The sequence below is a fragment of the Cherax quadricarinatus genome, chromosome 24 (assembly GCF_038502225.1).
Source record: "Cherax quadricarinatus isolate ZL_2023a chromosome 24, ASM3850222v1, whole genome shotgun sequence".
In the NCBI taxonomy this organism is placed as follows: Eukaryota; Metazoa; Arthropoda; class Malacostraca; order Decapoda; family Parastacidae; genus Cherax; species Cherax quadricarinatus.
Window position 1 is genome coordinate 43,084,115 of NC_091315.1, and position 24,764 is coordinate 43,108,878.

The 24,764-nt window shown below is 43.5% G+C and overlaps 1 protein-coding gene across 2 annotated transcripts in view; it reads right to left on the reverse strand.

Annotated features, from left to right (window-relative positions):
* Positions 1-24,764, reverse strand: part of NAT1 (N-acetyltransferase 1) — a gene marked incomplete at its 3' end in the record, with an annotated part of 96,523 nt that overhangs the window by 49,491 nt on the left and 22,268 nt on the right. For both annotated transcript variants that reach the window (XM_070088457.1, XM_070088458.1), the window contains 3 exon segments: positions 8,599-8,739; positions 8,834-8,944; positions 9,318-9,426. In XM_070088457.1, the coding sequence (XP_069944558.1) occupies positions 8,599-8,700 (102 nt within the window).

Sequence of the window (24,764 nt, forward strand, 5' to 3'; positions counted from 1 at the left end):
TGAGGTGTGTGCGTGAGGTGTGTGCGTGTGAGGTGTGTGCGTGTGAGGTGTGTGAGGTGTGTGTGTGTGAGGTGTGTGAGAGGTGTGTGAGGTGTGTGTGTGTGAGGTGTGTGTGTGTGTGTGTGTGTGTGTGTGTGAGGTGTGTGTGAGGTGTGTGTGAGGTGTGTGTGAGGTGTGTGTGAGGTGTGTGTGAGGTGTGTGTGTGAGGCGTGTGTGTGAGGCGTGTGTGTGAGGCGTGTGTGTGAGGTGTGTGTGTGTGAGGCGTGTGTGTGTGTGAGGGGTGTGTGTGTGAGGCGTGTGTGTGTGAGGCATGTGTGTGAGAGGTGTGTGTGAGGTGTGTGTGTGTGTGAGGTGTGTGTGTGAGGTGTGTGTGTGAGGTGTGTGTGTGTGTGAGGTGTGTGTGAGGTGTGTGTGTGTGTGAGGGGTGTGTGTGTGTGTGAGGGGTGTGTGTGTGTGTGAGGTGTGTGTGTGTGTGTGAGGTTGTGTGTGTGTGTGTGTGTGTGTGTGAGGTGTGTGTGTGAGGTGTGTGTGTGAGGTGTGTGTGTGAGGTGTGTGTGTGAGGTGTGTGTGTGAGGTGTGTGTGTGAGGTGTGTGTGTGAGGTGTGAGAGGTGTGTGTGTGAGAGGTGTGTGTGTGAGGTGTGTGAGGTGTGTGTGTGAGGTGTGTGTCTGTGAGAGTTGTCTGTGTGTGAGGTGTGTGTGAGTGAGGTGTGTGTGTGTGAGGTGTGTGTGTGTGAGGTGTGTGTGTGTGAGGTGTGTGTGTGTGAGGTGTGTGTGTGAGGTGTGTGTGAGGTGTTTGTGAGGTGTGTGTGTGTGAGGTGTGTGTGTGTGAGGTGTGTGTGTGTGAGGTGTGTATGTGTGAGGTGTGTGTGTGTGAGGTGTGTGTGTGAGGTGTGTGTGTGTGAGGTGTGTGTGTGAGGTGTGTGTGTGTGAGGTGTGTGTGTGTGAGGTGTGTGTGTGTGAGGTGTGTGTGTGTGTGAGGTGTGTGTGTGTGTGAGGTGTGTGTGTGTGTGAGGTGTGTGTGTGAGGTGTGTGTGTGTGAGGTGTGAGTGAGGTGTGTGTGAGGTGTGTGTGAGGTGTGTGTGTGTGATGTGTGTGTGTGTGGTGTGTGTGAGGTGTGTGTGTGTGTGAGGTGTGTGTGATGTGTGTGTGTGTGTGTGTGTGAGGTGTGTATGTGTGTGAGGTGTGTGTGTGTGTGAGGTGTGTGAGGTGTGCGTGTGTGTGAGGTGTGCGTGTGTGTGAGGTGTGTGTGTGAGGTGTGTGTGAGGTGTGTGTGAGGTGTGTGTGAGGTGTGCGTGTGTGTGAGGTGTGCGTGTGTGTGAGGTGTGCGTGTGTGTGAGGTGTGCGTGTGTGTGAGGTGTGCGTGTGTGTGAGGTGTGCGTGTGTGTGAGGTGTGCGTGTGTGTGAGGTGTGCGTGTGTGTGAGGTGTGCATGAGGTGTGTGAGGTGTGTGGGTATGTGAGGTGTGTGTGTGTGTGTGTGTGTGTGTGTGTGAGGTGTGTGTGTGAGTGTGTGAGGTGTGTGTGCGCGCGTGTGAGGTGTGTGTGTGCGAGGTGTGTGTGTGCGAGGTGTGTGTGTGCGTGAGGTGTGTGTGAACGTGAGGTGTGTGTGTGCGAGGTGTGTGTGTGTGCGAGGTGTGTGTGTGTGCGAGGTGTGTGTGTGCGAGGTGTGTGTGCGAGGTGTGTGTGCGCGAGGTGTGTGTGCGCGAGGTGTGTGTGCGCGAGGTGTGTGTGCGCGAGGTGTGTGCGCGCGAGGTGTGTGTGCGCGAGGTGTGTGTGCGCGAGGTGTGTGTGCGCGAGGTGTGTGTGCGCGAGGTGTGTGTGTGCGAGGTGTGTGTGTGCGAGGTGTGTGTGTGCGAGGTGTGTGTGTGCGAGGTGTGTGTGTGCGAGGTGTGTGTGTGTGAGGTGTGTGTGTGTGAGGTGTGTGTCTGTGAGGTGTGTGTGTGTGTGTGAGGTGTGTGTGTGTGTGTGAGGTGTGTGTGTGTGTGTGAGGTGTGTGTGTGTGAGGTGTGTGAGGTGTGTGTGTGTGAGGTGTGTGTGTGTGGTGTGTGTGTGTGGGGTGTGTGTGTGTGGGGTGTGTGTGTGTGTGAGGTGTGTGTGTGTGTGAGGTGTGTGTGTGTGTGAGGTGTGTGTGTGTGTGAGGTGTGTGTGAGGTGTGTGTGTGTGTGTGTGTGTGTGTGTTTGAGTGTGTGTGTGAGTGTGTGTGTGTGAGTGTGTGTGTGAGGGTGTGTGTGAGGTGTGAGAGGTGTGTGAGGTGTGTGTGTGTGAGGTGTGTGTGAGGTGTGTGTGTGTGAGGTGTGTGTGTGAGGTGTGTGTGTGTGTGAGGTGTGTGTGTGTGTGAGGTGTGTGTGTGTGAGGTGTGTGTGTGTGTGAGGTGTGTGTGTGTGAGGTGTGTGTGTGAGGTGTGTGTGTGAGGTGTGTGTGTGAGGTGTGTGTGTGAGGTGTGTGTGTGAGGTGTGTGTGTGAGGTATGTGTGTGAGGTGTGTGTGTTAGGTTTGTGTGTGAGGTGTTTGTCTGAGGTTTGTGTGTGTGTGTGTTTTGTGTGTGTGTGAGGTGTGTGTGTGTGTGAGGTGTGTGTGTGTGTGTGTGTGTGTGTGGTGTGTGTGTGTGAGGTTTGTGTGTGTGTGAGGTTTGTGTGTGTGTGAGGTTTGTGTGTGTGTGAGGTTTGTGTGTGTGTGTGAGGTTTGTGTGTGTGTGTGAGGTTTGTGTGTGTGTGTGTGAGGTTTGTGTGTGTGTGTGTGTGTGTGAGGTTTGTGTGAGGTTTGTGTGTGTGTGTGAGGTGTGTGAGGTGTGTGTGAGGTGTGTGTGAGGTGTGTGTGTGAGGTGTGTGTGTGAGGTGTGTGTGTGAGGTGTGTGTGTGAGGTGTGTGTGAGGTGTGTGTGAGGTGTGTGTGAGGTGTGTGTGAGGTGTGTGTGAGGTGTGTGTGAGGTGTGTGTGAGGTGTGTGTGAGGTGTGTGTGAGGTGTGTGTGAGGTGTGTGTGAGGTGTGTGTGAGGTGTGAGGTGTGTGTGAGGTGTGTGAGGTGTGTGTGAGGTGTGTGAGAGGTGTGTGTGAGGTGTGTGAGGTGTGTGAGGTGTGTGTGTGTGTGTGTGTATGAGGTGTGTACTCACCTAGTTGTACTCACCTAGTTGAGGTTGCGGGGGTCGAGTCCGAGCTCCTGGCCCCGCCTCTTCACTGATCGCTACTAGGTCACTCTCCCTGAGCCGTGAGCTTTATCGTACCTCTGCTTAAAGCTATGTATGGATCCTGCCTCCACTACATCGCTTCCCAAACTATTCCACTTAGTGACTACTCTGTGGCTGAAGAAATACTTCCTAACATCCCTGTGATTCATCTGTGTCTTTAGCTTCCAACTGTGTCCCCTTGTTACTGTGTCCAATCTCTGGAACATCCTGTTTTTGTCCACCTTGTCAATTCCTCTCAGTATTTTGTATGTCGTTATCATGTCCCCCCTATCTCTCCTGTCCTCCAGTGTCGTCAGGTTGATTTCCCTTAACCTCTCCTCGTAGGACATACCTCTTAGCTCTGGGACTAGTCTTGTTGCAAACCTTTGCACTTTCTCTAGTTTCTTTACGTGCTTGGCTAGGTGTGGGTTCCAAACTGGTGCCGCATACTCCAATATGGGCCTAACGTATACGGTGTACAGGGTCCTGAACGATTCCTTATTAAGATGTCGGAATGCTGTTCTGAGGTTTGCTAGGCGCCCATATGCTGCAGCAGTTATTTGGTTGATGTGCGCTTCAGGAGATGTGCCTGGTGTTATACTCACCCCAAGATCTTTTTCCTTGAGTGAGGTTTGTAGTCTCTGACCCCCTAGACTGTACTCCGTCTGCGGCCTTCTTTGCCCTTCCCCAATCTTCATGACTTTGCACTTGGTGGGATTGAACTCCAGGAGCCAATTGCTGGACCAGTTCTGCAGCCTGTCCAGATCCCTTTGTAGTTCTGCCTGGTCTTCGATCGAGTGTATTCTTCTCATCAACTTCACGTCATCTGCAAACAGGGACACCTCAGAGTCTATTCCTTCCGTCATGTCGTTCACAAATACCAGAAACAGCACTGGTCCTAGGACTGACCCCTGCGGGACCCCGCTGGTCACAGGTGCCCACTCTGACACCTCGCCACGTACCATGACTCGCTGCTGTCTTCCTGACAAGTATTCCCTGATCCATTGTAGTGCCTTCCCTGTTATCCCTGCTTGGTCCTCCAGTTTTTGCACCAATCTCTTGTGTGGAACTGTGTCAAACGCCTTCTTGCAGTCCAAGAAAATGCAATCCACCCACCCCTCTCTCTCTTGTCTTACTGCTGTCACCATGTCATAGAACTCCAGTAGGTTTGTGACACAGGATTTCCCGTCCCTGAAACCATGCTGGCTGCTGTTGATGAGATCATTCCTTTCTAGGTGTTCCACCACTCTTCTCCTGATAATCTTCTCCATGATTTTGCATACTATACATGTCAGTGACACTGGTCTGTAGTTTAATGCTTCATGTCTGTCTCCTTTTTTAAAGATTGGGACTACATTTGCTGTCTTCCATGCCTCAGGCAATCTCCCTGTTTCGATAGATGTATTGAATATTGTTGTTAGGGGTACACATAGCGTGTGTGTGTGTGTGTGTGAGGTGTGTGTGTGTGTGTGAGGTGTGTGTGTGTGTGTGTGAGGTGTGTGTGTGTGTGTGTGAGGTGTGTGTGTGTGTGTGTGTGAGGTGTGTGTGTGTGTGTGTGAGGTGTGTGTGTGTGAGGTGTGTGTGTGTGAGGTGTGTGTGTGTGAGGTGTGTGTGTGTGAGGTGTGTGTGTGAGTTTGTGTGTGTGTGAGGTGCGAGTTTGTGTGAGGTGTGAGGGTTGTGTGTGTGAGGTGTGTGTGTGAGGTGTGTGTGTGAGGTGTGTGTGTGAGGTGTGTGTGTGAGGTGTGTGTGTGTGATGCGTGTGCGTGTGTGTGAGGTGTGTGAGGTGTGCGTGTGTGTGAGGTGTGCGTGTGTGTGAGGTGTGTGTGAGGTGTGCGTGTGTGTGAGGTGTGTGTGTGAGGTGTGTGTGTGAGGTGTGTGAGGGGTGCGTGTGTGCGAGGGGTGCGTGTGTGCGAGGGGTGCGTGTGTGTGAGGGCTGCGTGTGTGTTAGGGGTGCGTGTGTGTGAGGGGTGCGTGTGTGTGAGGGGTGCGTGTGTGTGAGGGGTGCGTGTGTGTGAGGGCTGCGTGTGTGAGGGCTGCGTGTGTGTGAGGGCTGCGTGTGTGTGAGGGCTGCGTGTGTGAGGGGTGCGTGTGTGAGGGGTGCGTGTGTGTGAGGGGTGCGTGTGTGTGAGGGGTGCGTGTGAGGGGTGTGTGAGAGGGGGGTGTGTGTGAGGGGTGTGTGTGTGTGAGGGGTGTGTGTGTGTGAGGGGTGTGTGTGTGTGAGGGGGGTGTGTGAGGGGGGTGTGTGTGAGGGGGGTGTGTGTGAGAGGGGTGTGTGTGAGAGGGGTGTGTGTGAGGGGTGTGTGTGTGAGGGGGGTGTGTGTGAGGGGGGTGTGTGTGAGGGGGGTGTGTGTGTGAGGGGTGTGTGTGTGAGGGGTGTGTGTGTGTGTGAGGGGTGTGTGTGTGTGTGAGGGGTGTGTGTGTAAGGGGTGTGTGTGTAAGGGGTGTGTGTGTAAGGGGTGTGTGTGTAAGGGGTGTGTGTGTAAGGGGTGTGTGTGTAAGGGGTGTGTGTGTAAGGGGTGTGTGTGTAAGGGGTGTGTGTGTAAGGGGTGTGTGTGTGTAAGGGGTGTGTGTGTAAGGGGTGTGTGTGTATAAGGGGTGTGTGTGAGGGGTGCGTGTGTGAGGGGTGCGTGTGTGTGAGGGGTGCGTGTGTGAGGGGTGCGTGTGTGAGGGGTGCGTGTGTGAGGGGTGCGTGTGTGAGGGGTGCGTGTGAGGGGTGCGTGTGTGTGAGGGGTGCGTGTGTGTGAGGGGTGCGTGTGTGTGAGGGGTGCGTGTGTGAGGGGTGGGTGTGTGTGAGGGGTGCGTGTGTGTGAGGGGTGTGTGTGTGAGGGGTGCGTGTGTGTGAGGGGTGTGTGTGAGGGGTGCGTGTGTGAGGGGTGCGTGTGTGAGGGGTGTGTGTGTGAGGGGTGCGTGTGTGAGGGGTGCGTGTGTGAGGGGTGCGTGTGTGAGGGGTGTGTGTGTGAGGGGTGTGTGTGTGTGGTGTGTGTGTGTGTGTGTGTAAGGGGTGTGTGTGAGGGGTGCGTGTGTGTGAGGGGTGCGTGTGTGTGAGGGGTGCGTGTGTGTGAGGGGTGCGTGTGTGTGAGGGGTGCGTGTGTGTGAGGGGTGCGTGTGTGTGAGGGGTGCATGTGTGTGAGGGGTGCATGTGTGTGCGGGGTGTTTGTGTGGGGGATGTGTGTGGGGTGTGTGTGAGGGGTGTGTGTGTGAGGGGTGTGTGTGTGAGGGGTGTGTGTGTGAGGGGTGTGTGTGTGAGGGGTGTGTGTGTGAGATGTGTGTGTGTGAGATGTGTGTGTGTGAGGGGTGTGTTTGTGAGGGGTGTGTGTGAGGGGTGTGTGTGTGTGAGGGGTGTGTGTGTGTGAGGGGTGTGTGTGTGTGTGAGGGGTGTGTGTGTGTGTGAGGGGTGTGTGTGTGTGTGAGGGGTGTGTGTGTGAGGGGTGTGTGTGTGTGAGGGGTGTGTACGGGGTGTAAGGGGTGTGTGTGTGTGTGTGAGGGGTGCATGTGTGAGGGGTGCATGTGTGTGAGGGGTGCATGTGTGTGAGGGGTGCGTGTGTGTGAGGGGTGCGTGTGTGTGAGGGGTGCGTGTGTGTGAGGGGTGCGTGTGTGTGAGGGGTGCGTGTGTGTGAGGGGTGCGTGTGTGTGAGGGGTGCGTGTGTGTGAGGGGTGCGTGTGTGTGAGGGGTGCGTGTGTGTGAGGGGTGCGTGTGTGTGAGGGGTGCGTGTGTGTGAGGGGTGTGTGTGTGTGAGGTGTGTGTGTGAGGGGTGTGTGTGAGGGGTGTGTGTGTGTGAGGGGTGTGTGTGAGGGGTGTGTGTGTGTGAGGGGTGTGTGTGAGGGGTGTGTGTGTGTGAGGGGTGTGTGTGAGGGGTGTGTACGGGGTGTGTGTGAGGGGTGCATGTGTGTGAGGGGTGCATGTGTGTGAGGGGTGCATGTGTGTGAGGGGTGCATGTGTGTGAGGGGTGCATGTGTGTGAGGGGTGGGTGTGTGTGAGGGGTGCGTGTATGTGAGGGGTGCGTGTGTGTGAGGGGTGCGTGTGTGTGAGGGGTGCGTGTGTGTGAGGGGTGCGTGTGTGTGAGGGGTGTGTGTGTGAGGGGTGTGTGTGTGAGGGGTGTGTGTGTGAGGGGTGTGTGTGTGAGGGGTGTGTGTGTGTGAGGGGTGTGTGTGTGTGAGGGGTGTGTGTGTGAGGGGTGTGTGTGTGTGAGGGGTGTGTGTGTGTGAGGGGTGTGTGTGTGTGAGGGGTGTGTGTGTGTGAGGGGTGTGTGTGTGAGGGGTGTGTGTGTGAGGGGGGTGTGTGTGAGGGGGGTGTGTGTGAGGGGGGTGTGTGTGAGGGGTGTGTGTGTGAGGGGTGTGTGTGTGAGGGGTGTGTGTGTGAGGGGTGTGTGTGTGAGGGGTGTGTGTGTGAGGGGTGTGTGTGTGAGGGGTGTGTGTGTGAGGGGTGTGTGTGTGAGGGGTGTGTGTGTGAGGGGTGTGTGTGTGAGGGGTGTGTGTGTGAGGGGTGTGTGTGTGAGGGGTGTGTGTGTGAGGGGTGTGTGTGTGAGGGGTGTGTGTGTGAGGGGTGTGTGTGGGAGGGGTGTGTGTGTGAGGGGTGTGTGTGTGAGGGGTGTGTGTGTGAGGGGTGTGTGTGTGAGGGGTGTGTGTGTGAGGGGTGTGTGTGTGAGGGGTGTGTGTGTGAGGGGTGTGTGTGTGAGAGGGGTGTGTGAGAGGGGTGTGTGAGAGGGGTGTGTGTGAGAGGGGTGTGTGTGAGAGGGGTGTGTGTGAGAGGGGTGTGTGTGAGAGGGGTGTGTGTGAGAGGGGTGTGTGAGAGAGGGGTGTGTGAGTGGGGTGTGTGAGAGGGGTGTGTGTGTGAGGGGTGTGTGTGTGAGGGGTGTGTGTGTGAGGGGTGTGTGTGTGAGGGGTGTGTGTGAGGGGTGTGTGTGTGAGAGAAACACATTCGTACAGCATAATGATGTCAACGAGATAAAGTCAGTTGATCAAATGAAAATGCTGGCCCACAGATGGCTCCAATTTCATCCTGTTCCCTACTTGTATGTCTCCTAACAATAAAAATGCTTTCAAATGAGCTGATGTAGATAACAGTTCTTAGCTTGCCAATGAAGTTAGGAATCCTTAACCTGTAAATAGCTTGTCAATAAAGCTAGGGATCCTTAACCTTGTCAATCCCTGTGTAAAAAAAAAAAAAAAAAAAAAAAAAAGCGAGTGTGAGCGAGAGTGAGAATGAGAGCGAGCGAGCGAGTGTGTGAGAGAGTGAGTGTGTTCTCTCTGTTCTCTCTCTCGATATGTTTGGTTTTTTTTTTTTTTACGCATGGTTTGACAAGGTTAAGGATCCCTAGCTTATTGACAAGCAATTTACAGGTTAAGGATTCCTAACTGTATTGACAAGCTAAGGTAATGGAGAAGATTGTCAGGAAAGTGATGGGGCACTTTTACAATAGTAGCAGCTACACTACAAACCTGGCACTTGCTCAAAAGTAGGCGGTTATAAGTACAAGGTCCGTCAGGTGGATCAAAGTTAGGAGCCTCTTCTGACAGCCGCTTGCACAGCTGTGCGTACATAGAACAATATTTCGGTTCATCAAGGGCCTTTTCGAAGATCTGGAAAAAGAAAACATTGAAGAGTATTATGAATATTGATGGCTAGTGTATTTCCACTGTTCCAAGCAATTCACAATACAAATTTAATACTTACCAACAAAATGACCCCTTTCAGAATTGTGGTGGAATCAAGGCCTACATTTAGGATGTCATTGCTTAACTTATGGAACTTCTCGGGGGCGAGCTTGTTGAGAACTCCTCGAACCTGAAATATAATTCTTCCATCAGTTTACAGTTCCTTGAAAATGTTGAGGAAAATACAAAACTTAACTAACTAGAATAGTACAATTATTACATTACTGAAAGAATACAATCTACAACAAATACATTATATACTTTTGGAGAACTTTCATTCCTAAAGTACAGTAACCAAAATGCAGTATATTTTTTTTTTTTAACCTTTCTGCCTTGAGTACTACAAACTACCAAGTATATACTGTATATGCTGAAGGATTCCATAAATTTACCACTCGAACTAGACACACAAGAGTAAAATTGCACGTACTGTACAATAGCTAGAGAAAATCATGGCAAACGCTACACTAATTAACATGGACTGGTTCACCTGACAATCTTACCTTCCGGAAAGTGAGGTCATATTTGTTGTCTGGGGTAAGTGCATCTCGTCTCAAACTAGAAGGAGGAATCCATCGCCTTTTGCTGCTGGACAGGGAACGTAAGTCGTCCCTGTGCAAAATCAATTTAGAAGTAATGCAAGGATTTTTTTTTTTTTTTTTTGAGGGGAGAGGAACCCCTATTACCACCCTAAAGTACTTTTTATATGCTCCTGCCTCCACTTGTATTTACAGAACTTGTTACTACATGTTTCTAGGTATGTACCATTTAACATCACCCTAAGCTTAATGGAATATGTAGCTGAATGGATACATTATATACTGTATCAACCATATACAGTAGGGCCCCGCTTTACGGCGTTCTGCTAATATGGTCATTTCAAATTATGACCAAAACTCGCTGTACGGCTCCCCCCACCTGACTTTCTAATACGGTCACCAGGCCCAACCCAGTTTGTTTACATTTTCTGTGAGATCCGTAAGCACTAAGTCTCTTCGTTATGTATGGAAACTCCAAAATTTCAAGTGTTTTTAAAAGTTATTTTATATTTATATATACTCTGATAATTATATTTATGTAATGCTGTACCTAAATAAACTTACATACTGTGCTGGCGTGCAGGTACACATTAAAATCACTAAGAGTGTCTTATGTCTTGAGATGCCATATTAGTAATAATAATAATAATAATAAGAATAATAATAATAATAATAATAATAATAATAATCATCATCATCATCACCGAGTCTCATTAAATGTCGTATATTACATTAATACGTATACATATTTTCATTAATTCATCTATGATATTTTTTCAAAATTATATAAACACGATGCATAACATATAAAGATGATAAATACCCTACAATAGAATAAATAAACATAAATATGAGATGTGGTAGCAGACAACCCGCACAAGTGACGCCATATTAGAAATAATAATAATAATACTAATAATAATAATAATAATAATAATAATCATCGAGTCTCATTAAATGTCATATATTACGTTAATATACACATTTTCATTAATCCATCCATGATATTTTTTTCAAAATTACATAATAAACACGATACATAACATATAAAGATGATAAATACACCCCACAATAGAATAAATAAACAAATATGAGATGTCATAGCCAGATAACTTGTACAAGTGACGGGAAGAATAACATTTTCTCTAACCTAAGAGAAAATGTGTTACTGGGGGTAACTGTAGAAAATTATTCCTTTCGTATGTATGTAAGTCTTCAAGCTGGCACTGGACAAGCACTTAGTCAGTTCCTGACCAGCCGGGCTGTGGTTCATATGTTGGTTTGCGTGCAGCCAGCAGTAACAGCCTTGTTGATCAGGCTCTGATCCACCAGGCGGCCTGGTCTGGGGCGTTGACCCCCGGAACTCTCTCCAGGTAAACTCCGGGTATACACAAATAGTTACATAGATTATCATACATAACAGCATATGTGTAGAGAACCTAGGATAACCCAAAAAAGTCAAGTGACTTATTTCCACTGCCTTCACTCAGAGCATCATTTCTTCTAAAAATGGTGTTACATGAGAATGGGAGTGTTCTTTATTTATTCTACTGTATCAATGTAGAGACAACTTGTACACATTGTAACTTGTACACAAACCAGACGTATACATTTTGTTTGTTTACAAAACTTACGTTCGCCTGGTTTGTTTACATAACTCTGCGCCTTGCCTTTCCTCCCTCATGTACTCATTCTCTCTCATTTATTCGTTTTATCTCGTTCACTCACCCGACCCTACATTAAGACTACAAATATTTTAAGGTAAATAATGAGTAAACTGTATATGCATTTTATCACTCTGGGATGCTTAAATGTAATAGAATATTATGTGTAGACGGGGTGGCCTGGTATGGTAGCCCGGCTGACTACCATACATACCACAACTGATTTCTTACAATAAATGCTATGTACTTGTCTCACCCTAGATTAAGGGCGCTATATTCGAATTATTCGTGTGCTCTCCAAAACAAATAACAAAATTATGGAAATTGAGTTATTCATACAGAAAAATAGCTTTACTCTTTGGCAACACAATGGTACAAGAATCAACGTTCTGTGACGTTTCTACAAGAAATTATAGTCATTCATATCAGGTAAGGTGACAGTGATATGGGTAGTGCGTCTGCTCACACCCCATATATATTTTGGAATTTTTTCCTTGTTTTTAATAGCTTTTTCTTGCATTATTCTTTCTAATATAATAACTGACTATATGGCATCATAAAACAGTAGGCGGAGCTTATCCATAGACTTAGAGCCTACCAGGCCTACCACCGCTCCAGAGTGCCAGGAGAAAACTTCATTATTACGCTATATCAGCTTATATATCAACTCTACGGCTTATTTATCTATAAGAATTGATCTAATATAATAAACACTATAAATAACATACAAACATGTTATATACTCTAGACTGAATAAAATAGACCATAATATGGCGAGAATCCACCAGTAATATTCAATATAAAATTGTTACCTCTCGATTTCTTGTTGTATGACTTGGTCTTCAATGATAGAAAACGGTGTGTTGAAGAGGATAACTGCACTAGAACACCAGTTTACTAAGAAATACACCCAAACAATTGCAATTTTCGCAATTTTTTTTTTTTCGAGACGGGGGGCCGGCCGGCGCTCCAGGCCAACATCTCGGAAGTAACTTATTCATTTATGCCGCCGTTTTCCGACGTTATTAATTAAATGGAATAATATTCACAGAAATTGTAGAATAATGATTTCTCTATTTTCTAATGACATAACTTTGGAAATGTTCCAAATACTTTGGGAGTTTGTGGGAGTAAAGGGCAGATTTTTCTGCAACATTCCAAGTACTAACAAATTTAATTTTTTTGTGAAATAATGATAAGACATTTAGAGGATATTAGAATATTAGAAATTCGTATTAGCATTGTTCTCTCGGCACCAAGTGTCCAAACAACCTTACGTCGTCCCACATAGAAATGATTCGGGGGCAAATGGCATCTTCAGTAAATCAGTCATTTTTCAGTTGTTGTTAGAGGTATATTTTTGATAAATATTTTCAGGAAAGAGTGAAAACACTGTCTTGTGCACCAAAACTGGAGGAAATCCGATGGTAAACAACGGAGCATATGCTCATACGAATAGTGTATCCTTAAGACTACAGTGGTCCCTCGCTTTTCGTAGTTCTCGGCAATCGTAAATTTCGCCAATCATAGGGGTATTTTCGTATAAACATGGACTCGCTTTTCATAGGTTAACTCGCGAATAGTAGTTCGTCTGGGACGCGTACGCACGGTGTGAGCCGGGGAGGCCTCCCTACCCAGCCAGGCTGGCATTGTTTACAAGTGAGTGAAGGTCCCCTCAAGTGCTCCTACGAAATATTTCATAATATTCCACTCATTTTAGTGCTTGCAAGTACTAAATAAGCTACCATGGCTCCAAAGAAAGTTCCTAGTGCCAAGCCTGTGGTAAAGAAGGTGAGAAATATGTACAGTGACAAAGTCTTGGGCCATTTTAGGGAAGTGTTAACCCTTTGAGGGTTTTCGTCGTACTAGTACGTTTTACGCGTAGGGGTTTTTGACGTACTAGTACTCAAATTCTAGCGGCCTCAAATCTAGTGGGAGAAAGCTGGTAGGCCTTCATATGAAAGAATGGGTCTATGTGGTCAGTGTGCACAGTCTAAAAAAAATCCTGCAGCACACAGTGCATGAGAAAAAAAAAACTTTGACCATTTTTTTTGAAGAAATCAGCGACTTTGCAGTGTATTTTCGTATGGTATTTATTGTTGTATTCTAGTTTTCTTGGTCTCATTTTATAGAATGGAAGACATATTACAGAAATTGAGATGATTTTGACTGGTTTTACAAAGAAAGGTGCCTTGAAATTGAGCTCAAAGTAGCAGAAATGTTCGATTTTTACCAAACTTCAAAAGTAAACAAATCGTGCCAAGCGTGCAATACACGTCAACTGGTGAGTCTAATATTCTTTTACAAGTGCACCAATAATATTTATACCATTTTTTACACTAATGCAGTAGTCTGCATAACAGTAAATCTTATATTTTTTGTGAAAATAAAAATTCAAAGTGGAAAGCAAACGAATATAAGAGGGGACTTGAGACATGACTAATGACTAGAGGAAATGTCATTTTAGTGCCAGGAATGTCTTTCTTGTTTATTCTGGACCCTATTCCGAAATTGGCATCTTTTGAAATTTGTGTGAAATTGGCAAAATTGCTAAATTCTGACCACTGTACTGGATAGTTGAATTTCATAAATGAGTGGTTTCTTGCATCCATTCGATAGAAAAAATGGAGTTCTAGCGAAATATTCATGTTTTTTGTCGACTAGTACAGTGAAATTGGCCGAAAATGGGGCTCAAAGTGGGCAAAATCGCCGATGCGTAAACATCGCCGAGACCGCTAACTTTGCGAGAGCATAATTCCGTAAGTTTTCTATCAAATTTCAAACTTTTGGTGTCTTTATGATCGGGAAAAGATTCTCTATCTTTTCATAAGAGAAAATAATTTTTTTTTTTTTAAATTTGGCCGACCCTGAGAACGAGTTTCGGAGAGGGCCTGTCGACCCTCAAAGGGTTAAAGAGACGCCAGAAACAGAGCTCTCTCCACAGTTACTTTGCGAGACAGGACTAGAGTGACTCTCAAGGTGGTCCTAGTGCCGTTAAGAAACAGAGAAGAGAAGCAACCCCAGAGAAGCAATTGGTACCTGAGGTGTTGCTGGAAGGGGATTCCCCTTCCAAACTGTAAACAATCCAATCTCTCTCCTCCTCCAGTCTCCCATACACTAAGAAGAATCTCCAATAAAGGTAAGTGTTATGCTGTTAATGTTTCATTCATCATTTCCCATTGTATTGTTTATGTACTACATGTATATTTCATGTAAAAATTTTTTTTTGTTTTAATACTTCTGGGTGTCAGGAATGGATTAATTGTATTTACATTATTTCTTATGGGGAAAATTGATTCGTAAATCGTAAATTTCGTTAATAGTAACGGCTCCAGGAACGGATTAATTACAAAAAACGAGGGACCACTGTATAAATATTTTAAGTAATGAGTGCACTATGTGTGTATTGTACTTTTTTATTGTTTTTTGATGCCTAGTTCTATTGCTAGCTTAATATATTTTAGTGTAAACTTGTTATCTAGTATTTGTATGCATTTATAAGGGGAAAAAAAGGGTATTCCACTTTATGGCGATTTCCGCTTTACGGCAGTAGCATGGAACCTAACCTGCCGTAGAAGTGGGGCCCTACTGTATATTACAGCCTTTCCTCACTTAACAATGGAGTTAGGTTCCTAAGACCCCATCGGTAAACGAATTCATCGCTAAACAAGCAGCATACTATAATGGTAGTGGATTTGTGTCGCCCATCTTTGATACTGTTTAAATGTCACCTTTACACCATTTATAACATTTCTAGTATATTTTTAAATGTTTATACAGCAGTGTACTGAAAATTGTAATAAACAGAACTAAGGAAATCAGATCTAATATACATTTAGGTATAAATACTGGTCAGAGTCCATCTTAAGTTCGAGGCGTCGGTAAACAAGTATGTCGCTAAGTGAGGAGAGGCTGTATTACTGTATCATACCTAGCTACTACATCTCCCTACAAATTCCCAGAGTAACATTTCTCGGTGTTCCATCAACCTGGTAACCAAAAATAATGCAAAATTAAGGCAGTAAAATAAATTTTGTTTCAGACTTAGGTTTATTTTACATTCCAGAAGACATAATACGTACTATATGTATTACCTAATCAGGTCAAAAACAACATTTATAATAAATAATAACTAGAATATGAGAGTTGTAGGTACAAAGTTGGTACACAGCAACCAGCCAGGGAGGTATTATCATTGTGTCAAATGGAAACCTATAACCATCTTACACAATGGCAGGATTGCTGGCATCTTTTCTTTACATCTCGAACAAGTAAGATGACAGGTACACCTTGATACTTCTTACATACTACATTTGCAGTTGTGAATGTACAAGTACAGTATGCAAAAACTATATGGAAAAAAAGCCTATTGAGTACACAGAGTAAGGTGTATGGTAGAGGTACTATTGAAAGAATTATGGGTAAGACAGTAGGACTGAAGAACATGGAGGTTTAACCCTTTCACTGATGAGACCCCTGCTTGCAAACTTGTTCTCGGTGTCAAAGAACTTATTTTGCCCTGAGTCCTATTTTCAGCAGATTCCATTGTTGCAGTCGACCAAACTCTTAGCTATTTCACTAGAACTCCTTTTGTTCTATCGACTGAGTAGAAGAAACTCCCCATTTGCCTATTTCAACTACTGTAATTTGGCCAATTTCAAAATAGGGTCCAGAATTAACCCTTCATTATATTATATATTATTATTATATTATACTATTATTATTATATTATACTATTATTACTATATTACATTATTATTATTATATTATGCATTATATATATTATTATACATAATTATTATTAAAATATAAATAATTTGTAATTTTTATTCACACAAAAAATAGAAGATTTACTGTTATGTAGACTACTGCCTTATTGTAATAATTGTATAAATATTGTCAACCCATTCACGACTGCATATTGGATTGGACCGTCATTTGTTGACTCGAACATAGCCAAGGAATCGAGCATTTCTCCTACACTGAGCTCAATTTCGAGGTACTTTTCGCAGTGAAAGCAATCAAAATCCTATCTATTTCTGTAATATATCTTCCATTCTATCAAATGAGACCAAAAAAAACGAGAATACAACCATAAAAACCATACGAAAATACTGCTAAAGGGTGGCTAATTGCTGAGAAGGAACTCCATTATTTATGCTCCAATTTCTTTCATTTTTGGTATATGTTAAGAAGCATCTTTCCATTGTACATTGCCTAAGTTTCAATAAGATAATCCAACAAACAAATGAGATCCAATTCCCTAGATCAAGAGCAAGAGCCCCTTACCAGCGTCAAGGAATCTCCCTTGAGGTCTGCTCACTTACAGAAATTTTGCTCATGTATGGAAGCAAAAAATCAACCCATCGACTGCTCGTAGTTGGAAAAACCTCGCACATGGATGCACTCACAAGTAGAGGTTCCACTGTACTTTTAGTCTGTAAACCATTCAAAATCACCTCTACTTCTGTAATATACCTTCCCTTCTATCAAACGAGAACCATAAATACAACACGAAATTACACTGCAAAGTCACTGTTTTAAACCAAAAACACAGTCGCAGTTATTTTTCTCATTATGCACTGTGTGCTGCAGGATTTCTTTTATACTGCACAAACTGGCTGCTCAGACCCGTTCTCACATATGTAGGCCTACCAACTATCTCCCAAAAGACTGGAAGCTGCTGGAATTTTGGCATAGTATTAAGGGATCAACATTGGCTTGCAAGCCATAATATTACAGGACCGACAGTGAAAGGTCTGTGTCCACAGGTGCTAGTACTGTCCAACATACCAGTATGCACCATTTTTTATACCCACAAATCTGCCACCTAACTTTTTTTTTTTTTTTTTTATCCAAGGACAACTCTTTGCATCATCTTCCATTTTACTCCTTGGAGATTTTAATCTCCCTCATGTAAAATGGAAGATGGCACAACACGTGTTCCTTACGTTCTATTTGGTGACCCTCTTCAGTTCTGTATGTATATAGTGTTCCTTTTGAGTTCATCATTTTTTCCATACCTAAGCAGCTGGAACTTATCACCATCAAACATCATGTTCTCCACTGCCCACTGGAAAACCCTGTTTATGCCTTCCTGTACTTTTTCAGTGTTCTCTACCGTAGTGACTTTCAGGCTTATTTTAGTGTCATTTGTAAATGATACAAAACTGTGCCAGGTGTTTTTGTCTCTGCTATGAGGATGAGAAACAGCAGAGGTGCCAGGACAGTGCCATGGGGCACTGAGCTTTTGACCTCGCTGATGCTGAATCTTGCCCTGTTCACTACTACTTTTTGCGTTGTGTGTGTTAGGAACCTGAAAATCCATCTGCCTACCTTTCCCGTAATGCCCATGGAACTCATTTTGTGCGCTATTGCACTTGTCAAATGACTGCAAAATCTGTGTAAATCACATCTGCGTTTCGGGCGTCTTCCAATGCCTCCGTAATTCTGTCACAATGGTTCAACAACTGTGACAGGCATGATCGTCTTGCTCTAAAACCATGCTGGTTCAGGTTATGCCAGTCCATGAAATTTGTAATCTGCCATCTCATCACTCTTCCAAAGATTTTTACGTGAGAGATTAGGGCTACTGGTCTGTAATTTTTAGCTAGTGCAAAACTACCTCCCTTATGCAAAGGAGCTATGTCTGCACCCTTTAAGGTCTCCGGTATTTCACCTAGATCTAAGCTCTTTCTCCAAAGAAAACTGAGGGCTCGTGCTAGTGGTACAGGTCCTCCATCACAAATCCGGCATCATTGGGACCTGTAGTGTGCCGGATTACTGAGTGGTTAGGTTAGAATACACTTAATAAAATTGACCAACTTGACTTACACAAAGTTCATTGAACATCGGCAAAAATAAAATATTTCCGCTACTTTGAGCTCAATTTCAAGGTACTTTTCGTCATGAAAGCAATTAAAATCACGTCTATTTCTGTAATACACGTGTATATCTTCCAGTCTATCAAATGAGTCCAAAAAAATGAGAATACAACCATAAAAACCATACGAAAATATACTGCAAAGAGGTGGCTAATGGCTGAGAAGTGAGCTCCCTTATTTATCGTCCGTCTTTTTTTTATTTTTGTTATACGTTAAGAAGCATCTTTCCATCATACATTGCCCAAGTTTCAATGAGATAGCCCAACAAACAACCAAGAAAAAAAAATTATTTACCAAAAATCATATATTGCAAGCCCCAGCCAGGTACTGGAAATAAGTCACTTTGACTTTTCTGGGTTATCCTAGGTTCTCTATACATACACTGCTATGTATGATAATCCATGTAATTGTATTTGTGTATACCTGAATAAACTTTTTTACTTCTAGTCTGTCAACTGAGTACAAGAAACTGCCCATTCACTTATTTCAACTACCCAATAAAGTGGTCAGAAATTGGCAATTTGGCTGATTTCACACAAATTTCAACAGATGCCAATTTCAAAATAGGGGTCCAGAATAAACAATGCAGACATTCCTGGCACTAAAATAACATTTTCTCTGTTCATTAGTCATGGCTACAGGCCCCTCTTATATTACTCTTTGCTTACCATTTGGAATTGTTATTCACAAAAAAAAAAAAAAAAAAATAGATTTACTGTTATGCAGACTGCTGCATTATTGTAATAATTGTATAAATAATGTCAACCCATTCTTGACGCCGTATTGGAATTTGGACTGGCAGGCAGACAGGTATTGGATGGTGATGTTATTTGTTTACTCTTGAGCTTCGCTAAAGAATAGAGCATTTTCGCTACTGTGAGCGCAATTTCAAGGTACTTTTCGTCATTAAAGCAATCAAAATCATATCTATTTCTGTAATACAGTGGATCCCCGGTTAACGATATTTTTTCACTCCAGAAGTATGTTCAGGTGCCAGTACTGACCGAATTTGTTCCCATAAGGAATATTGTGAAGTAGATTAGTCCATTTCAGACCCCCAAACATACACGTACAAACGCACTTACATAAATACACTTACATAATTGGTCGCATTCGGAGGTGATCGTTATGCGGGGGTCCACTGTATATCTTTCATTCTATCAAATGAGACCGAAAAAATGAGAATATAACCATAAAAAACATACAAAAATATACCGCGAAGCGGCCGCTAATGGCTGAGAAGTGAACTCCACTATTTATGGTCTGATTTCTTTCATTTTTGGTATACATTAAAAAGTAACTTTCCATCATACACTGCCCAAGTATGAATAAGATAACCCAACAAACAACTGAGAAAATATAATAATAATAATAATAATAATAATAATAATAATAATAATAATAATATCTTTATTTACTACAGGGTGGATAGGGGGGCAATGTGGCAGATGTTGCAGGTGTATGGTGTAGGAGGTAGGTTACTGAAAGCAGTGAAGAGTTTTTACGAGGATAGTGAGGCTCAAGTTAGAGTATGTAGGAAAGAGGGAAATTATTTCCCAGTAAAAGTAGGCCTTAGACAAGGATGTGTGATGTCACCGTGGTTGTTTAATATATTTATAGATGGGGTTGTAAGAGAAGCAACTGCGAGGGTCTTGGCAAGAGGCGTGGAGTTAAAAGATAAAGAATCACACGAAGTGGGAGTTGTCACAGTTGCTCTTTGCTGATGACACTGTGCTCTTGGGAGATTCTGAAGAGAAGTTGCAGAGGTTGGTGGATGAATTTGGTAGGGTATGCAAAAGAAGAAAATTAAAAGTGAATACAGGAAAGAATAAGGTTATGAGGATAACAAAAAGATTAGGTGATGAAAGATTGGATATCAGATTGGAGGGAGAGTATGGAGGTGAATGTATTCAGATATTTGGGAGTGGACGTGTCAGCGGATGGGTCTATGAAAGATGAGATGAATCATAGAATTGATGAGGGAAAAAGGGTGAGCGGTGCACTTAGGAGTCTGTGGAGACAAAGAACTTTGCCCTTGGAGGCAAAGAGGGGAATGTATGAGAGTATAGTTTTACCAACGCTCTTATATGGGTGTGAAGCATGGGTGATGAATGTTGCAGCGAGGAGAAGGCTGGAGGCAGTGGAGATGTCATGTCTGAGGGCAATGTGTGGTGTGAATATAATGCAGAGAATTCGTAGTTTGGAAGTTAGGAGGAGGTGCGGGATTACCAAAACTGTTGTCCAGAGGGCTGAGGAAGGGTTGTTGAGGTGGTTCGGACATGTAGAGAAAATGGAGCGAAACACAATGACTTCAAGAATGTATCAGTCTGTAGTGGAAGGAAGGCGGGGTAGGGGTCGGCCTAGGAAAGGTTGGAGGGAGGGGGTAAAGGAGGTTTTGTGTGCGAGGGGCTTGGACTTCCAGCAGGCATGCGTGAGCGTGTTTGATAGGAGTGAATGGAGACAAATGGTTTTTAATACTTGACGTGCTGTTGGAGTGTGAGCAAAGTAACATTTATGAAGGGATTCAGGGAAATCGGCAGGCCGGACTGAGTCCTGGAGATGGGAAGTACAGTGCCTGCACTCTGAAGAAGGGGTGTTAATGTTGCAGTTTAAAAACTGTAGTGTAAAGCACCCTTCTGGCAAGACAGTGATGGAATGAATGATGGTGAAAGTTTTTCTTTTTTTGGGCCACCCTGCCTTGGTGGGAATCGGCCAGTGTGTTAATAATAATAATAAAAAAATCTACTACAAGTACATGTACAAGGTATACAGGCCTAGCTGACATCAGTGACATACTACTATAAAGCCGCTTGTTATGCAGAGTATTTCAAGAAAATTAGGTCAGTGTCCCAGGATAACACCCACACTAGTCGACTAACACCCAGGTACCCATTTACTGATGAGTAAATATAGACAACAGTTGTAAAGAAACACTCCTAATATTTCTACCCTGGCTGGGAATCGAATATTTACCAAAAATCATATATGGCTAACCCAAGCCAGGTACTAGAAATAAGCCACATTGACTTTTTTGGGTTATCCTAGGTTCTCTACACACATGCTGTGTGTGATAATCTATATAGAGAAAACTTTTTTTGTTTCAGGTTTATGGTGGAGTACGAGCGTATATCACAGTCAGCCCTGTGCTATACTCCGTTTTCTCTAATATAAGCCCCCAAGACGGGATAGGAGAATGGTATTTGTATACCATATCCTCCGTCAAACTGCTCAGTGTTATGCCAAATATTATTTATTCTGGAGTATTGAACATGTTTTATGTTATTTATATTGTTTATTATGTCATATTAGATAAATTGTGATAGGCAAATAAGCTGTAGTGTTGATATTAGCGTAATAATAAAGCATATTCTCCTGCATCGTTAGACTGAGCTCATGGCAACCGACAGTGGCTTCAAAGCCACCTTATCTTTAATGGATAATGTACTGTGTAGGTGCTTTACATAATGAGAAGCATTTCTTTTATTCATTGCAACCATGGCTAGGGCTAAAAGCAAGCAGGTTAAAACAATAAATGGAGAAAAAGAAATTGGAATGACTCATGCAGCAAGTAGCACCACCAAACAGTACCAGCAGGTTGGTGTGGCGACCCTGGAAATTTGAAATTATGCTAGCCAAAATTAGTGCCGAATAACTGAAGGAACCAAATAACTGATTGCCGGATCTGTGATGGCGGACCTGTACTCTGCACTTCTTTATAAATAGAGCATTCCATGAATCTGGCCCAGGTGCTGAGTGAGTGGGCATGTTTTCCACTTCTTTCTCGAAAACTATGGGATTTGTACTAATGTCAGTTGGACTGTACGGCCTTCTTCTGGAGTGAAAAATATTTCTGCATTTTCTACCTTGCTGTTATTTAGTGGGTTGCTGAACACTGACTAGTACTGTTCTTTTAGGATTTCACTCATTTTCTGTTCATCATCAGTATACGAATCTCCTCTCAGTAGTGGGCCAGTTCTACAGGTAGTTCTTAGCTTGGATTCTGCATAGGAATAGAAATATTTCGGGTTTCTTGCAATATCCTGTATGGCCCTTTGTTCCTTTTGTACAACTTCTGTGAGGAATGATATCCCAAGTTTTTGCTCTAATTCAGTGATCTCTCGGCTAAGCAATTCAGTAACCCGTTTTCTTCTTCTGTACCACCTCCTACGCTCTCTCTATATCTGATCTTCTGGGCTTCATACATACCTTGTATGTTTCTCTATTCAGCTTCTCTAGGCACTGGTAGGGATTTAGGGTGCTCATGTCTGATTCCTAGGGTGTCTGATAGCTCTTGGTTTATTTTTTTTCCCAGTCAATTCTATGGTTGTTAAAATTAAACACACTGAACGTCCTGTCTCTAACATTAGTGACGCAGTTTCCTAACCCTGAGTTAATACTCGTTTGAACTTCTATGATGTTATGATCAGAGTACATGTAATTGTTTTTGTAATTGTTATGTCTCTGATCAGTTTGTGAATATCAAATCCAGGGTATTTTCATTACTAGTGGGATCAATTACCTGCTGGTTTAATGAGTACTTTTCATAAAGTCTCATTAGTTCCCTGGTTTGTGCCTGTTGAGCCAGGGTGCTTCCCGGAGATATTTCTGGTATAACATTACGTTATGCCACCTTAAATTTTACATGACGGAGATTAAAATCTCCAAGGAGTAAAATAATTGGTGTGGGATTTTCTAGCCTATCCAGATAGGTATCTATCTTCCTTAGCTGATCTGTGAATTCCTCAGCAGTTCCTCATGGTGGTTTGTATACCAAATTCCTATTTTTAACTTTAACCCTTTCAGGGTCGAAAGGCCCTCTCCTAAACTTGTTCTCAGGGTCAAATATTTTTCGGAAAAAAATTATTTTTTCTTGTGAAATGATAGAGAATCTTCTCCTGATCATAATGACATGAAAAGTATGAAATTTGATGGAAAACTTATGGAATTATGCTCTCGCGAAGTTAGCACTCTCGACGATGTTTACGCATCAGCGATTTTGCCCACTTTGAGCCCTATTTTCGGCCAATTCCAGTGTACTAGTCGACAAAAATCACAGCTATTTCACTAGAACTCCATTTTTTATAACAACTGAGTACAAGAAACCACCCATTTACCTATTTCAACTATCCAATAAAGTGGTCAGAAATTGGCAATTTTGCCAATTTCACACAAATTTCAAAAGATGCCAATTTCCAAATAGGGTCCAGAATAAACAAGACACACATTCCTAGCACTAAAATAACATTTCCTCTGTTAATTAGTCACATCCCCAGGCCCCTCTTACATTTCTTTTGCTTTCCACTTCAAATTTTTATTCTCGCAAAAAAAAAAAAATAGAAGATTTACTGTTATGCAGACTACTGTAGAAGTGTGAAAGAATATTAGACTCACCAGTTGACGTGTATTGGACGCATGGCACGATTTGTTTACTTTTGAACTTTGGCAAAAATTAATCATTCCTGCTACTTTGAGCTTAATTTGAAGGTACTTTTCATTGTGAAACCAATCAAAATCATCTCAATTTCTGTAATATGTCTTCCATTCTATAAAATGAGACCAGGAAAACTAGAATACAGCCATTAATACCATACGAGAATACAGTGCGAAGTCGCTGTTTTAAAAAAAAACACGGTCAGTTTTTTTTTTCTCATTATGCACTGTGTGCTACAGGATTTCTTTTATACTGTGCGCACTGACCACATAGACCCATTCTTTCATATGTAGGCCTACCAGCTTTCTCTCGCTAGATCTGAAGGAGCTAGAATTTACGCGTACTAATACGTCAACAACCCTGGTGCACAAGACGTACTAGTACATCAGAATCCCTGAAAGGGTTAATGCCTAGAATTTCTCTTATATCATTCGTAGAGTTCAGCACTTCTGTGCAACAGAAAGTATCCTTTACATAGATTCCTACTCCTCCCTGTGACCTATTAATTCTATCACGTTTATACATGTTGTAGTTTTCCATCTCTCTCTCCATCCAAAACTTCCCTTCTATGTGTTTCTGTAAATGCTCTAAACTTGGCATTTACTTCTGTTAGGAGCCCACTGACATAGATGTCATTTTTATTTGATTTCAAACCCCGAATATTTGCAAATATGAAGCAGGAATTACCATTTGGGATGTTTTGTCTCACTGTTTCATTAGTATCACTGGTGATGTACTACCTGGTATGTCCCCTGGTGTACACGCCCCTGGTTTCTCCAGTACTGACTTCACTTTTGGTTGCTTATTCGGCCTTGATGAACTGATGCCTGGTTTGGTACGCTCCATTTTGCTGCCCATCTGTCCTCTCTCTACCATTCCCCGTTTGTCTCTTCCTTTGGTTCGATCTTTTCTCTTTTTGTCTAAAAAAGATTGCTGTTCGATTTCCCTGTCTCTGCTAACTGTAGTGCCACATTCCTTTTATATGGTGGTCTGGGCAATTCAGGTTATAACATTCTCTGGACTGCATTGAAGCTTGACACATTACTGGATGGAAGTACCTGCTGCAATCTTTGTTGAAACGACACTTTCCCTTCCTCAACATGTTGGCACATTTTCTGGTGTGTTTATTCCAACAATCTCTGCCATATAGGCACATACCTTTTGCATAGTATCTGCAAATGTTCTGACTACCTATATTTACTGATTTTGTGTCATTCCCAAGTTCTGCCACCTGATACGAGTTGTCTTGTTCACTTTCTTCTAGGCTAATTTCTTCCCTTTTCTTGCTTTCATTTGTTACTGCTCTAGCATTCTCATCCTCCCTTTCCCTTTCTGCTATGTTATGTATCCTTGTTTCATTCTTTTCCAACTTGCTCTGTGTTACGTTTTCCATTCTTACTTACACCCCTTAGTTTTCACCTCTATTTGCGTC